Genomic DNA, 17,401 nt, shown 5'->3' on the forward strand with positions numbered 1-17,401 from the left:
GAACACTAAAATAACACATCCTAGATCTGAATGAATGAAATATTCTTATTAAAAACTTTGTTCTTTACATAGTTGAATGTGCTGACAACAAAATCACACACATTATCAATGGAAAGCAAATTTATTAACCCATAGAGATCTGGATTTGGAGTCACACCCAAAATTAAAGAGGAAAAACACACTACAGGCTGATCCAACTTCGATGTAATGTCCTTAAAACAAGTCAAAATGAGGCTTATTAGTGTGTGTGGCCTCCACGTGCCTGTATGACCTCCCTACAACGCCTGGGCATGCTCCTGATGAGGTGGCGGATGGTCTCCTGAGGGATCTCCTCCCAGACCTGGACTAAAGCATCCGCCAACTCCTGGATAGTCTGTGGTGCGACGTGGCGTTGGTGGATGGAGCGAGATATGATGTCCCAGATGTGCTCAATTGGATTCAGGTCTGGGGAACGGGCGGGCCAGTCCATAGCATCAATGCTTTCGTCTTGCAGGAACTGCTGACACACTCCAGCCACATGAGGTCTAGCAGTGTCTTGCATTAGGAGGAACCCAGGGCCAACCGCACCAGCATATGGTCTCACAAGGGGTCTGAGGATCTCATCTCGGTACCTAATAGCAGTCGGGCTACCTCTGGCGAGCACATGGAGGGCTGTGCGCCCCCCCCCCCCCCCCCCAAAGAAATGCCACCCCACACCATTACTGACCCACTGCCAAACCGGTTATGCTGGACGATATTGCAGGCAGCAGAACGTTCTCCTTGGCGTCTACAGACTCTGTCACATGTGCTCAGTGAGAACCTGCTTTTATCTGTGAAGAGCACAGGGCGCCAGTGGTGAATTTGCCAATCTTGGTGTTCTCTGGCAAATGCCAAACGTCCTGCACGGTGTTAGGCTGTAAGCACAACCCCCACCTGTGGACGTCGGGCCCTCATACCACCCTCATGGAGTCTGTTTCTGATCGTTTGAGTAGACACATGCACATTTGTGGCATGTTGGAGGTCATTTTGCAGGACTCTGGCAGTGCTCCTCCTGTTCCTCCTTGCACAAAGGCGGAGGTAGCGGTCCTGCTGCTGGGTTGTTGCCCTCCTACGGCCTTCTGCACATCTCCTGATGTACTGGCCTGTCTCCTGGTAGCGCCTCCATGCTCTGGACACTACGCTGACAGACACAGCAAACCTTCTTGCCACAGCTCCCATTGATGTGCCATCCTGGATGAGCTGCACTACCTGAGCCACTTGTGTAGATTGTAGACTCCGTCTCATGCTGCCACTAGAGTGAAAGCACCGCCAGCTTTCAAAAGTGACCAAATCATCAGCCAGAAAGCATAGGAGCTGAGAAGTGGTCTGTGGTCACCACCTGCAGAACAACTCCTTTATTGGGGTTGTCTTGCTAATTGCCTATAATTTCCACCTGTTTATTTCATTTGCACAACAGCATGTGAAATTTGTCAGTCAGTGTTGCTTCCTAAGTGGACAGTTTGATTTCACAGTTACATTGTGTTTAAGTGTTCCCTTTATTTTTTTGAGCAGTGTATTATCTTCCAGTGTCAGAGGGAGTGGATGCATTGTCCCTGAAGAGTGAATTCAGTCTGAGATATGTATTTCCATTCATAGCCAAAACATTAAAAAAGATCAGAGAAGAAAGAGTTGTTGTGATTATGATAATCCCTTACTGTCCAAGAAGATCTTGGTTTCCAGCGATTCAGAGGATGACAATCGAGAGTACGTGGAGATTACCAGTGATACTGGAGTTGCTTCATCAGGGGCCTCTGTGGTACCCAAATCCACAGACTTCTATTTACGGCCTGTAAATTGATCGTGGATTACTGAGACAGAGGTTTATTGGAATTAGTGATTCAGCTTCTGCTACAGGCCAGGTAAAAGTTTCTTCAAACGTATATTACAGAATTTGAATACTTTTACTATCTTGGCATAGGATAGATTTGACGTGTTAAAAGTGTAAACGGTGCAAGTTTTACAATTTCTTCATGATGGTTTTGTTAGGGTTTGGCAATCTCAACCCTGAATGTACAGATATCTGCTTTGAATGTTCTGTTGGACAGAAAATTATTTGAAGATGATCTAATACAGAAATTTTGCCAGGCTATAAGAATGTTAAGACCGTGCATTAGATCGATAGTTCCTTCCTGTGACTTGAATTTAATTCTGAATGCGTTATTGAAACATCCTCTTGAGCCATTACAGGAAATAAGTTTGAAGCTGTTAACTTGGAAAAGTAGTCTTTCTTACAGCTATTATGTCTGCAAGGAGAGTTGGGAAATTACAAGCATAAGGAGCCATATTTGAAGATTTTGTCTGATAAGATTGTTCTAAGGACAATCCCATCTTTCTTACCAAAAGTGGTGTCAACATTCCATATTAATCAAGAAATAGTTAGAATAGAGCAAGGATGTTTGTGCAGCAGCTAGTGGTCATCTGTGCATACCTTTTCTAAACATTATGCTTTGGACTTTGTTAAAGCCTACTTTGGGAACCAGGTCTTGGAAGAAGCCTTGGTATAAGTAATTAAAAAATATTTAAGTATCAATTTTTGTCTGGAGTTGTTTACCTCCCACATTCAGCTTTGGTATATCCCATAGTATGGCTGCCATGAAATTGGAAATAGAAAACAGCAAATTATACTTACGATAATTCCATTTCTTTGAAATACTTCATGGCAGCCTGTGAAATTCCCATCCTGTTGTGAATGTTTTTTCTTCTTGGATTATAATGAAGACACTCAGACAAGGCTGAAGAGGGGAGCACCTATATACCCAAGGTGGGCGGGACCCAGAAGAAGTAAAAAACTCCAGTCTACATTCGGGGAATGGGTCATTAACCCATAGTAGAGCTGCCATGAAGAACTTTAAAGAAATGAAATTATCGTAAGTATAATTTCGCTGTTTTCTGCTACTTGCCCAGTTGCATGGCTTTTTAAAAGAATAATAAAAGTGAGACATTAAACATATATGCGCCATATTTTTTAGGTATATAAGCGAAAGGAGAAAAACAAAGACAGAATAATGAGTCTTAATACAGAGACTGGGAGTCTTGTTGAGGAAGATCATCTTAATATTTTTTGCACAGTATTCACTACTGAAAGAAGGAAAGGTCCTAAAAGAACTCAAAGCTAAAAGTGGATAAATCAATGGGGCAGGTTGGGATACATCCAAGGATACTAAAAAAGCTTAAAAGGGTGCTGGTAGCACCATTAACAGAATTATTAAACCAGTCACTAGCTACAGCAGTAATTCCAGATGACTAAAAAAGCAAATGTAGTACCCGTGCACAAAAGTGGAAGCAAGGAAGAGGCAAGCATTTTACCCACCAGTGAGCCTTACATCCAGAAGTAGGGAAATTGATGGAAAGAGTACGTAGATTGTTTGAAATCCAGCAATTTTTACAGGATCCCAAACAGCATGGTTTCAGTGGGGGGAGATCATGTCAAACAAACTTTATTGACTGTGTGACTGAAGTAATTAAGGTGGGGCTGTAGATATAGCTTATCTAGACTATAAATAAACTTGAAAGCTTGGGTTTGGATACTAAGATAGTTAAATGGATAAGATCTTGGTTGCAGGATAGAAAACAGAGTTGTCGTAAATGGAGTGCATTCTCAGTACGGAAATGTTACCCTTGTAGTACCCCAGGGAATCTGTATTTGGACCAGTGCTTTTTAATATCTATATTGGTGACATTGCAAATGGCATTAAAGGGAAAGTATGCCTTTTTGCAGAGGACACAAAGGTATGCAACAGGATAGACACAACAGGAGGGGTAAAACAAATGATTGAGGATCTAGTTAGACTAGAGGAATGGTCAAGAGCATGGCCATTACAGTTTAATGCCAAAAAAATGTGAACTCATGCACTTGGGTCTCCTAAATCCAAAGGCTAAATATTGTATTAATGGCACTATACTGGAAACTATGGAGGAAGAAAGGAATCTAGGAGTCATTATTTCAGGTGACTTAAAGGCAGGTAAGCAATAATGAAGACTAGTCAGATGCTTGGTTGCACAAGGAGAGCATTCGGCAGCAGAAAGAAAGAAGTAATGCCACTGGTCATTGGTACAGCCTCATCTAGAATACTGTGTTCAATTCTGGAGGCCATATCTTCAGAAGGATATTAATACATTAGAGATTGTACAAAGAAAGGCAATTAAAATGGTGCATGGCCTACATCACAAAGCATACCCAGAAAGTCTAAAAAAAAAAATCTGTGTATTCTTGGTACACAATGGCGGCTCCACTTCAGCTGTTGTGGAACTGCACATTCCAGCATGCCCTTCCACAGTTTTAGCATTATCTAATGACAAAACTGTGGAAGGGCATGCTGGGTCTTGTAGTTTCACAACAGATGGAGTGCCACAGGTTGGTCAGGCCTGACATAGACGCTGTGTGGCTATCGGGAAGAGCGCCACCCTCAGTCATAATGTAGGCATCATGGGGAAACTAGTAAAGGGTATTTTAAATATATAAAAACCTCATCATAAATGTATGAAGTGTGACCTGGGGTCCGGTACCCCTGTGCAGCGCCATGTGTGTGCCTGGTTCCCTGTAACTATCCCCCATACACCCATCTACATTCCCAATAGCGATACAGCAATATTACTATAGTAAAGTAAAATCCTCCTCGGACGCTGACATTGATCTGTGCGGCTGCAATATATCTGCTGGAAACAATGCGCCTGGGTCACTGGAGGTTGTCGCAGCAGGTCACAGCAGTGCAGAGAAGATATGTAATGGTGCAGAAGCCACCCAACGCCAGCTGCCTGCTTCTGAAGATGCAGAATCAGACCAACACTGGAAACCTCAAATCATCCTTGATCTATCTAATTCCATTCTCTCTGTACAGTACATATAACATCATATATCTTATCTTTCTTTACTCTCACATCCTCCTGACACTTAACCAACGTTGCTGGGAGATCGTATCGTATATCAAGAACCTAGCAATCTGGTGGACCATTATGCAATAGGTAGCATCTATCCTTGTGTATTAATGCCTATTTTCCCTATAGATTGTAAGCTTGTGAGCAGGGCCTTCCTACCTCTATATCTGTCTGTTTTTACCTAGTTTTATTCCATTACTGTTCTAATTGTTAAGTGCAACGGAATATGCTGTGCTATATAAGAAACGGTTAATAATAATAGTAATAATATGTATAGTTTGGAGAAGGGAAAGGGGGGGACCTGATATAAACTTTCAAATATATCATAAAGTCCAGGAGGGAAACATTCTTCAAATGAAGAGAAGTATTAGAATACGAGTATATGCACTGAAACTGTACGGAGGTAGGTTCAGGGGAATTTTGAAAAAAATAATGACTTCACAGAAAGGGTAGTGGACATGTGGAATATTCTCCCATCAGTGTTGGTAGAGGCTAAGACAGTAGAGCAATTTAAAAACATGCATGGGATAGAAAAAAGATACCCTTACTAAGAAAAAAAGGATCAAATAAAGGTTGAGGTAAAAAAGGGGCACACTAGATGGACCAAGTGGTTCTTATCTGCCGTCAAATTCTGTTTATCCTCTTTCATTCTGACAGGGTAGTTTTTCGGAGTAAACCTTCTTTCCTTCTGAATGTGGTTTCAGAGTTCCATATTAACCAGGATATTTCTTTTCCAGGGCCAGACAGTTCATCTGGCTCCTCTTCCTTGGGTCATTTTGATGTGGTTTGTGCAGTGTGGATTTAAGTAGACCGTGCGGCTCCTCTCCAATGAACTGATACCCTGTTGGTCTTGATTGATGCTCACAACTACCATTTGCCAGGCTTATCTTTCTGCGTATAAGCCTGTTCTGCCATCTCTTCAGGTTCATTCTAATCGTGTTGTGGGATGCTCTTGGTGGTTCTTTGAGATATTGCACTGTCCCACCTGCAGTGCAACATGGTTTTGCTCAATTGCTAAATTTTTTGGTTTGCTAATAACTCTAAATAGCCCCCATAGTGTAATACAAGTAACTTTTACCCACAAAATTGCATTTGTATTTATTTTTTAACCTTAACCACTATCCTCACAGACAATTTATTTTTTGCTAGATATCATGTATTCTTTTCCAGACAAGCTTGAATCCTCCTTAGAATCGTTCCCTACAGTTTTTTCTGTACCCTGTGGACTGATCAAGCTTATGCAAGGATTTTGGCTTCTGGATCACAATGACAACAATGATAACCAGGTACGTTTGCTTAGCTGGATAACAATGGGTAAATGATACCTGTTCAACGTTTTGCCTTTATGTTCAATCCCTCGCATACATTACCCAAAACAAGTCATTTGCTCACTGTAAATCATGTTAATCTCTGCTACTATATGTAAATCAGGCACACTGCTAAACAGTTTGTAGCTCTGTTCAACAGCTTCCTTTGGGTTGTATTTCTTCAGTACTCCATGGCAGTTCTTCCAATGGGTGAAGTTGCTTCTGACTTGGGGGGTAATTTTAAGTTGATCGCAGCAGGACATTTTTTAGCAGTTGGGCAAAACCATGTGCACTGCAGGGGAGGCAGATATAACATGTGCAGAGAGAGTTAGATTTGGGTGTGGTGTGTTCAATCTGCAATCTAAATTGCAGTGTAAAAATAAAGCAGCCAGTATTACCCTGCACAGAAATAAAATAACCCACCCAAATCTAACTCTCTCTGCAAATGTTATATCTGCCACACCTGCAGTGCACATGGTTTTGCCCAGTTGCTAACAGAATTCCTGCTGCGATCAACTTGGAATTACCCCCATGGTTTTTACATACCGGACTCTACCTATCTTTTAAGTTAGGGAGCAATCTGTCTTCCCTTCCACTGTATTGCAGATGCTTACCACTCTCATCAGTGCTGGTGAAGCACCAATCAAATGCTGCAAATGTTTGACATGTTGTCTGGCCCGGGTCCACCAATTAATAAAATGTGTATCTTGTGATGTCATATATGTGTTTTTTTTCCGCACAAACATGAGTATTTTGTAAGACATGCAAATCTCAAACTATGGGGGGAATTCAATTAGACCTGATTATTTTACGGGGTGTGAAAAAGGGTGGTGGATTTAATGCCTGGGGCTATTTAATTAGTTCCTTTTTTCTTGCCCATGAAATTAAGTGTTAATGGGCATTATTAACACACTGGTCTGGGAATTTATCCCGGATTCTATGTGTTAACACTGCTGAGGCACCTGAAAATGGGCCATTTATCTGCGATTTTTTGTTTTTTTTCAGCCTGCTCTGTCTCAGAAAAGAAGTCCCTAATAACTGTGGGATGCCTTCGGGTTTAATTGAATAGCCCTGGCGTATCCATTAGTCTGCTATAAATTACTGTAGCTGATTGCACTTCCCCCAAAGATAAGAAATTGCAAGTAAAGCAATTTCCAGAATTAAATGGATAAAGGAATCTTTTGTTACTAAAGAACAGTTTTGTTCATGGGGTTAAGATAAGATAAGGTCTCACCAGCTTGTTCAAGATGTATTTTCACATTCCGGAAGGGATTCCCCAGAGATGGTGGAAAATTCCTCTACTGCAGAATGTGGTGAAATTGAAGAAATCAAGGAAATTTAAATTGGATAATGTGTGATCTTTGCTGACAAACATCAGCTTATAGTAATGACTAACTTAATAAAGTCCACATCGACACAACATCCTCAAAAACATGGTCTTCCCAGCACATCATTTGATAAAGAATTTAGATTGAGAGCTATCCGTTTTCACAAATTATGATCCATCTTACCTCTATTCACCTACAGGGGTTGGGTATCTGCACACTCAATATATACAATATTCTAATACTATGGGTGTAGGGGAATCATCACCCTACAACCCCCCATAAGTAGTCCCCTTTCTTATATCTCAGACAGTGCTGATTATGTTCAGGGGGTGCTTTCAATTGCAGTATGTGTACATCAAAATTGGGAGGAGAAGAGAGAAGGAAACTGTATGGTTGACGCACTAAAGAAAAATTAATTATTCATAAAATGTAACCTTTATTAAGTATACATTAATATATATTACGTTTAATCGACCCAGACTACAGTGAAACATAAGAGTTAAAATCAAACAAACTAACATGTATGTGACTCCTAATAGGTTGAGAAATGTGAATAAAGAATTAAAAAGCGTATCCGTGTGTGTTTCTTATATTTAACACTTACAGGGTTACTATGTCTATTCCAGTGCTATCAAAGATCGATCACTTCCGATACTCAGTCAGTTATATGTCAGCTATCACAGTTGGTACTGGTAGTTCACTATTATCACTGTAATTCCCTAAAATGTATAATCCTAAACAGGATCACCTCAGAGATTAACTTCTATGTAACACAAGTATCTTGCACCCGCTATCCACATGGATGCACACTCCACAGTGGAAAATTTAGTCATGCATGTGGGCAGGGGCGGAACTACTGGCGGGGCAGGCAGTGCATTGCACTGGGGCCCCGCCGCACTCAAGGGCCCACAGCCGCCGGCCGGCATTACATGAATGAGTCACAATGACTCATTGTATGTCATGCCGCAGCCGCACACCAGCGCTCCCGTGACCCGCCCGTCATAAGGAACGATTCTGGCCACCCGCACACGAAGGAGGGAGGAGGGTCCGTCCCTCCCTCCCTCATATACAAACAGGTCACAGTCTCTCAGTGAAGGAGAGAGCCGCAGCAGCGCTTTGTTACTGGTGGAGGCGCTGCTGCTGCTGCTCCTCTGCTTCACTATAGGCTGTCTCTGAGAACAGCCTATAGGGAAGCAGAGGGGCAGCAGCAGCAGCGCCTCCACCAGTAACACAGCGCTGCTGCGGCTCCCTCCTTCACCTCCCTCCTCCTTCTTCTCTACTGCCCGGGAAGCTGCACCGAGGAGCCTGAGCCAACAGAGAGGGTAAGTATAATTTTTCTTTCTTTCTTTCTTTCTTTCTTTCTTTCTTTCTTTCTTTCTTTCTTTCTTTCTTTCTTTCTTTCTTTCTTTCTTTCTTTCTTTCTTTCTTTCTTTCTTTCTTTCTTTCTTTCTTTCTTTCTTTCTTTCTTTCTTTCTTTCGACTGCCTGCCGCAATGTGTAAAAAGGGGGGACTGCCTGCCGCTATGTATAAAAATGGGGAATCTGCCTGCCGCAATGTAAAAATGGGGAATCTGCCTGCCGCAATGTGTAAAAATGGGGAATCTGCCTGCCGCAATGTGTAAAAATGGGGAATCTGCCTGCCGCAATGTGTAAAAATGGGGAATCTGCCTGCCGCTATGTGTAAAAATGGGGAATCTGCCTGCCGCTATGTGTAAAAAGGTAGAATCTGCCTGCCGTAATGTGTAAAAAGGGCACGCTATCTGCCGTTATGTGTAAAAGTGTATGGTGTCTGCCGTAATGTGTAAAATGGGGACGGTGTCTGCCGTAATGTGTAAAATGGGGACGCTGTCTGCCGTAATGTGTAAAATGGGGACGCTGTCTGCCGTAATGTGTAAAAAGTGCACGCTGTCTGCCGCTATGTGTAACGAGGGCACGCTGTCTGCCGCTATGTGTAACGAGGGCACGCTGTCTGCCGCTATGTAAAAAGTGTATGCTGTCTGCCGCTATGTGTAAAAAGTGCACACTGTCTGCCGTTATGTGTAAAAAAGGGAATCTGTTCGCTGTAAGGAGTAAAAGGGTCTCTACCTGGTGTAGTGGTGCTACTGTGCGGCGTAATTTGAAGAATGGAGACTACTGTGCACCGTTTTATGAATTGGTATTATTTTGTGGACACACCCCTTCCCCACGAAGCCACGCCACTATGTATTTTTGCGCGCGCCTACGGCGCGCACTGCCCATGGGGTGGACTTGGATGGGATGGGGGGGGGGGGGGGGGGCCCAAAGCATTTTGTTGCACCTGGGCCCACCGCTTGCTTGTTCCGCCACTGCATGTGGGGAAGGATTATCCAGGGAACATGTCCATTCCAGTACTAGTGTGGGACTTTGAGGGGTATAGCAATCCCAATTTCTCTAACGTCCTAGTGGATGCTGGGACTCCGTCAGGACCATGGGGAATAGCGGGCTCCGCAGGAGACAGGGCACATCTAAAAGAGCTTTTAGGTCACATGGTGCGTACTGGCTCCTCCCCCTATGACCCTCCTCCAAGCCTCAGTTAGGTTTTTGTGCCCGTCCGAGAGGGTGCAATCTAGGTGGCTCTCCTAAAGAGCTGTTTAGAAAAGTTTTTTTTTAGGTTTCAATCTCAGTGATTCCTGCTGGCAACAGGATCACTGCATCGAGGGACTTAGGGGAGAGATTTCCAACTCACCTGCGTGCAGGATGGATTGGAGTCTTAGGCTACTGGACACTTAGCTCCAGAGGGAGTCGGAACACAGGTCAGCCTGGGGTTCGTCCCGGAGCCGCGCCGCCGATCCCCCTTACAGACGCTGAAGAGACGGCAGAACGGAGGTCCGGAAAGCAGGCGGCAGAAGACTCCTCAGTCTTCTTGAAGGTAGCGCACAGCACGGCAGCTGTGCGCCATTGTTGTCACACGGCTCACTGACTCAGTCACGGAGGGTGCAGGGCGCTGCTGGGGGCGCCCTGGGCAGCAATATAATTACCTTTAGTGGCAAAATAAATACATCACATATAGCCATTAAGGCTATATGTATGTATTTTAACCCAGGCCAGTTTCTTAAAAACCGGGGAAAAGCCCGCCGAAAAAGGGGCGGAGCTTATTCTCCTCAGCACTCAGCGCCATTTTCCTGCTCAGCTCCGCTGGTGAGGAAGGCTCCCAGGTCTTTCCCCTGCACTGCACTACAGAAACAGGGTAACAAAGAGAAGGGGGGCATAAATTGGCGATATTTATATATTAAGAGCGCATATATAGTAAACCACACCTTCTAGGGTTGTTTATATACATTTATAGCGCTTTTGGTGTGTGCTGGCAAACTCTCCCTCTGTCTCCCCAAAGGGCTAGGGGGTCCTGTCTTCGATTAGAGCATTCCCTGTGTGGCTGCTGTGTGTCGGTACGTGTGTGTCGACATGTATGAGGACGATGTTGGTGTGGAGGCAGAGCAATTGCCGATGATGGTAATGTCACCCCCTAGGGAGTCGACACCGGAATGGATGGCTTTAGTTATGGAATTACGTGATAATGTCAGCACATTACAAAAGTCAGTTGACGAAATAAGACGCCCGGCAAACCAGTTAGTACCGGTTCAGGCGTCTCAGACACCGTCAGGGGCTGTAAAACGTCCTTTACCTCAGTCAGTCGACACGGGTACCGACACAGATGAATCTAGTGTCGACGGTGAAGAAACAAACGTATTTTCCAATAGGGCCACACGTTATATGATCACGGCAATGAAGGAGGCTTTGCAGATCTCTGATACTGCTGGTACCTCAAAAAGGGGTATTATGTGGGGGGTGAAAAAACTACCTGTATTTTTTCCAGAATCAGAGGAATTGAATGACGTGTGTGATGAAGCGTGGGTTAACCCCGATAGAAAACTGCTAATTTCCAAGAAGTTATTGGCATTATACCCTTTCCCACCAGAGGTTAGGGCGCGCTGGGAAACACCCCCTAGGGTGGATAAGGCGCTCACACGTTTATCAAAGCAAGTGGCGTTGCCGTCTCCTGATACGGCCGCCCTCAAGGATCCAGCAGATAGGAGGCTGGAAACTACACTGAAGAGTATATACACACATACTGGTGTTATACTGCGACCGGCAATAGCCTCAGCCTGGATGTGCAGTGCTGGGGTAGTGTGGTTGGATTCTCTGACTGAAAATATTGATACCCTGGATAGGGACAGTATTTTATTGACTCTAGAGCAATTAAAGGATGCTTTCCTTTATATGCGAGATGCTCAGAGGGATGTTTGTACTCTAGCATCAAGAGTAAGCGCGATGTCCATATCTGCCAGAAGAAGTTTATGGACGCGACAGTGGTCAGGTGATGTGGATTCCAAGAGGCATATGGAAGTATTGCCATATAAAGGAGAGGAATTGTTTGGGGTCGGTCTTTCGGACCTGGTGGCCACGGCAACTGCCGGCAAATCCACTTTTTTACCTCAGACCCCCTCCCAACAGAAAAAGACACCGCCTTTTCAGCCGCAGTCCTTTCGCTCCTATAAAAAGCGACCAAAAGGACAGTCTTATCTGCCGCAAGGCAGAGGAAAGGGTAAGAAAGGGCAGCAAGCAGCCCCTGCCCAGGAACAGAAGCCCGCCCCGGCTTCTACAAAGCCATCAGCATGACGCTGGGGCTTTACAAGCGGACTCAGGAACGGTGGGGGGTCGACTCAAGATTTTCAGCAATCAATGGGTTCACTCACAAGTGGACCCGTGGGTCCTGCAGATAGTATCTCAGGGTTACATGCTGGAGTTCGAAAGGTCTCCCCCTCGCCGGTTCCTAAAGTCTGCTTTACCAACGTCTCCCTCAGAAAGGACGTCGGTTTTGGAAGCCATTCACAAGCTGTATTCTCAGCAGGTGATAGTCAAGGTACCCCTCCTACAACAGGGAAAGGGGTATTATTCCACACTATTTGTGGTACCGAAACCGGACGGTTCGGTAAGGCCTATTCTAAATCTGAAATCCTTGAACCTGTACATAAAGAAATTCAAGTTCAAGATGGAGTCACTCAGAGCAGTGATAGCGAATCTGGAAGGAGGAGACTTCATGGTGTCCTTGGACATAAAAGATGCTTATCTACATGTCCCGATTTACCCCTCACACCAAGGGTATCTCAGGTTCGTGATACAAGACTGTCATTATCAGTTTCAAACGCTGCCGTTTGGGTTGTCCACGGCCCCTCGGGTCTTTACCAAGGTAATGACCGAAATGATGGTTCTTCTACGAAGAAAAGGCGTATTAATTATCCCTTACTTGGACGATCTCCTGATAAGGGCAAAGTCCAGAGAACAGCTGGAAGTCGGTGTAGCGCTAACACAAGTAGTGCTTCAGCAACACGGGTGGATTCTAAATCTTCCAAAATCTCACTTGACCCCGACAACACATCTGCTGTTCCTGGGCATGATTCTGGACACGGTTCAGAAAAAGGTATTTCTCCCGGAAGAGAAAGCAAGGGAGTTATCCGAACTTGTCAAGAACCTCCTAAAACCAGGAACTGTGTCAGTACATCAATGCACAAGAGTCCTGGGAAAGATGGTGGCTTCGTACGAAGCGATTCCATTCGGCAGATTCCATGCACGAACATTTCAGTGGGATCTGCTGGACAAATGGTCCGGATCGCATCTGCACATGCATCAGCGGATAACACTGTCACCGAGAACAAGGTTGTCTCTCCTGTGGTGGTTGCAGACTGCCCATCTGTTAGTGGGCCGCAGATTCGGCATACAGGACTGGGTCCTGGTGACTACGGATGCCAGCCTACGAGGTTGGGGAGCAGTCACAAAGGGAAGAAACTTCCAGGGCGTGTGGTCAAACCTGGAGACGTCTCTTCACATAAATATACTGGAGCTAAGAGCGATCTACAATGCTCTAAGCCTGGCAAAATCGCTGCTTCAGGGTCAGCCGGTGTTGATCCAGTCCGACAACATCACGGCAGTCGCCCACGTAAACCGACAAGGCGGCACGAGAAGCAGGAGTGCAATGGCAGAAGCTGCAAGGATTCTGCGCTGGGCGGAGAATCATGTCGTAGCACTGTCAGCAGTGTTCATCCCGGGAGTGGACAACGGGGAAGCAGATTTCCTCAGCAGACACGACCTTCACCCGGGAGAGTGGGGACTTCATCCAGAAGTTTTCCACATGATTGTGAACCGTTGGGAAAAACCAAAGGTGGACATGATGGCGTCTCGCCTCAACAAAAAATTGGACAGGTATTGCGCCAGGTCAAGAGACCCTCAGGCAATAGCTGTGGACGCTCTGGTAACACCGTGGGTGTACCAGTCAGTGTATGTGTTCCCTCCTCTGCCTCTCATACCAAAGGTACTGAGAATTATACGGAAAAGAGGAGTAAGAACAATACTGGTAGCTCCGGACTGGCCAAGAAGAACTTGGTATCCGGAACTTCAAGAGATGCTCACGGAGGATCCGTGGCCTCTACCTCTAAGAAGGGATCTGCTTCAGCAGGGACCTTGTATGTTCCAAGACTTACCGCGGCTGCGTTTGACGGCATGGCGGTTGAACGCCGGATTCTAAAAGAGAAGGGCATTCCTGAGGAAGTTATTCCTACTTTAATTAAAGCCAGGAAAGAAGTGACCGCACAACATTATCACCGCATTTGGAGAAAATATGTTGCGTGGTGTGAGGCCAAGAAGGCTCCAACGGAAGAATTTCAATTGGGTCGATTCTTACATTTCCTGCAAGCAGGATTGTCTATGGGCCTCAAATTGGGGTCCATTAAAGTTCAAATTTCGGCCTTATCAATTTTCTTCCAGAAGGAATTGGCGTCAGTGCCTGAAGTACAAACTTTTGTCAAAGGTGTACTACATATACAACCCCCAATAGTGCCTCCAGTGGCACCGTGGGATTTGAACGTGGTTCTAAATTTTCTCAAATCTCATTGGTTTGAGCCTTTAAAATCGGTAGATTTAAAATACCTTACATGGAAGGTAACCATGCTGTTGGCCCTGGCTTCAGCCAGGAGAGTTTCGGAGTTGGCAGCTTTGTCATACAAAAGCCCATATCTGATATTCCATTCGGACAGGGCAGAATTGAGGACACGTCCTCAATTTTCTCCCTAAGGTGGTTTCGGCATTTCACTTGAACCAGCCTATTGTGGTGCCTGCGGCTACTAGCGACTTGGAGGACTCCAAGTTACTGGACGTTGTCAGAGCATTAAAAATATATATTTCAAGGACAGCTGGAGTCAGAAAATCTGACTCGTTGTTTACATTGTATGCACCCAACAAGTTGGGTGCTCCTGCGTCTAAACAGACGATTGCACGTTGGATATGTAGTACAATCCAACTTGCACATTCTGTGGCAGGCCTGCCACAGCCTAAATCTGTAAAGGCCCATTCCACAAGGAAAGTGGGCTCATCCTGGGCGGCTGCCCGAGGAGTCTCGGCATTACAACTTTGCCGAGCAGCTACGTGGTCAGGGGAGAACACGTTTGTAAAATTTTACAAATTTGATACTCTGGCTAAAGAGGACCTGGAGTTCTCTCATTCGGTGCTGCAGAGTCATCCGCACTCTCCCGCCCGTTTGGGAGCTTTGGTATAATCCCCATGGTCCTGACGGAGTCCCAGCATCCACTAGGACGTTAGAGAAAATAAGAATTTACTTACCGATAATTCTATTTCTCATAGTCCGTAGTGGATGCTGGGCGCCCATCCCAAGTGCGGATTGTCTGCAATGCTTGTACATAGTTATTGTTACAAAAATCGGGTTATTACTGTTGTTGTGAGCCATCTGTTCAGAGGCTACTTCGTTTGTGTTATCATACTGTTAACTGGGTTCAGATCACAAGTTGTACGGTGTGATTGGTGTGGCTGGTATGAGTCTTACCCGGGATTCAAGATCCTTCCTTATTGTGTACGCTCGTCCGGGCACAGTACCTAACTGAGGCTTGGAGGGGGGTCATAGGGGGAGGAGCCAGTACGCACCATGTGACCTAAAAGCTTTTTTAGATGTGCCCTGTCTCCTGCGGAGCCCGCTATTCCCCATGGTCCTGACGGAGTCCCAGCATCCACTACGGACTATGAGAAATAGAATTATCGGTAAGTAAATTCTTATTTTTATTATCTATCAGTCCACATATATCAGACCTTTCTTGGTCCTGTTTGAACAGACTGAAAATATAGAGAATGTAATTTCCCTTAGGGGTATAGCAACCCCACTTATAGTATAATGTTAGTCTGTATAGATCGAAACCACATTCTACTAGAATGTACACTTCACTATATCAAAACAGATTGGTCATACTGTCTGATGTTAAATTCATTAGAAAATATAAAGAATTTAGGGATATAGCAGTCCCAATAAAAATATAGAACGACCCCCATGCATCTTAATCTTTCAGGCTATACAATTACCACTGTGTAGTTCAACAAATAATATAGGTTGGTGCTGTATATATTGTGTTAGAAGTATCTCAAAAATATCTTCCATAGTAATATATATATATATATATATATATATATATATATAACTTCACAGTGATATGCTGAATCCAATGAGCTATAGTGTCTGTGTCTCCCACCAAATAATGTCTTTTCTTACACCATGGGAAAATTGTATATAATTTCCACACTATAAATATTGCTGTGTCCCCTGATCCACATAGATATTAACAATATTTGTAGCCTGTATGTCTGAGTGTATTCTCCCAGACAAGGCAGTCTCTGCATCCTATTGAACCATGCAGCTGCTAATTGGCTCTTTACTGTTGCCAGTTGGTGCTATAGTGTGCTTTATTTAATATTATTCCTATCCAGGCTATTAAGACTATGAATGAAATTACACTGTGTCAATATTATATGGACACTGAACTAAACAGCCTTGTTGAAATTTACAGAAGTAGCTACTTCAATAACCTGCTGGATCCTGCAGCTGCCTTATGACTCGTGGATGTTGACACTTTGTCTGTTACAATGTAACCAGACTCACACTGTTCCTATCTGAGCCACTTACTTTACTAGGAGGATCACAGTCTATCAATAGACATGGTGGAATAAATACAGCATTATTCGTGGCTGTAGCAGCTAATACTATGTATCAGCTTATGTGGACACAGTTACATTACACAGCGCTATTAGTATCTGTGCCAATTGATAGAATGTATCAATCTTGTGTGGGCATAGTAACACATACGCAGTACTGTTGATAGCTATAATTAGCACAGGATATAATTTTCAAATTGAGCTTTGGCTATTTGTTGTTTATATAAGCCCAGACAGCAGAAAATATATATAATCCAATTGTATCATAAAGGGTGACTACTAGACACTAATATGCATATCTCATTATTAGTTATGTAAATTGGATTCACTGAGGCTCAGTGTGATTTCTCTATCAATGGGAGCTGACAGCTATCGTCACACAATGTTCCACATTTATATTTTCAAGCATTAAACATTAATCCATCAGGTATGTATGACTGATATTCTGCAGCGTAAAGTTTTCTCTCCATCAAAAGTAACTAACAGCTGACACTGAACATTGTAAATGCGTAAACAGTAAAGAGCCAATTAGCAGCTGCATGGTTCAATAGGATGCAGAAACTGTCTGGGAGAATACACTCAGACATACAGGCTACAAATATTTGTTAATATCTATGTGGATCAGGGGACACAGCAATATTTATAGTGTGGGAATTATATACAATTTTCCCATAGTGTAATTTGGTGGGAGACACAGACACTATAGCTCATTGGATTCGGCATATCACTGTGAAGTTATTATATATATATATATATATATATATATATATATATATATATATATATATATATATATATATATTACTATAGAAGATATTTTTGAGATACTTCTAACACAATATATACAACACCAACCTATATTATTTGTTGA

General features: G+C 43.8%; 1 protein-coding gene across 2 annotated transcripts in view; it reads left to right on the top strand.

Annotated features, from left to right (window-relative positions):
* AHCTF1 (AT-hook containing transcription factor 1) overlaps positions 1 to 17,401 on the top strand; it is a 648,646-nt gene that overhangs the window by 398,107 nt on the left and 233,138 nt on the right. For both annotated transcript variants that reach the window (XM_063917783.1, XM_063917782.1), the window contains exon 20: positions 6,024 to 6,179. In XM_063917783.1, coding sequence (XP_063773853.1) covers positions 6,024 to 6,179 — 156 coding nt within the window. The remainder of the gene's footprint in view (positions 1 to 6,023; positions 6,180 to 17,401) is intronic.

The sequence above is a fragment of the Pseudophryne corroboree genome, chromosome 4, assembly GCF_028390025.1.
Source record: "Pseudophryne corroboree isolate aPseCor3 chromosome 4, aPseCor3.hap2, whole genome shotgun sequence".
Taxonomy (NCBI): Eukaryota; Metazoa; Chordata; class Amphibia; order Anura; family Myobatrachidae; genus Pseudophryne; species Pseudophryne corroboree.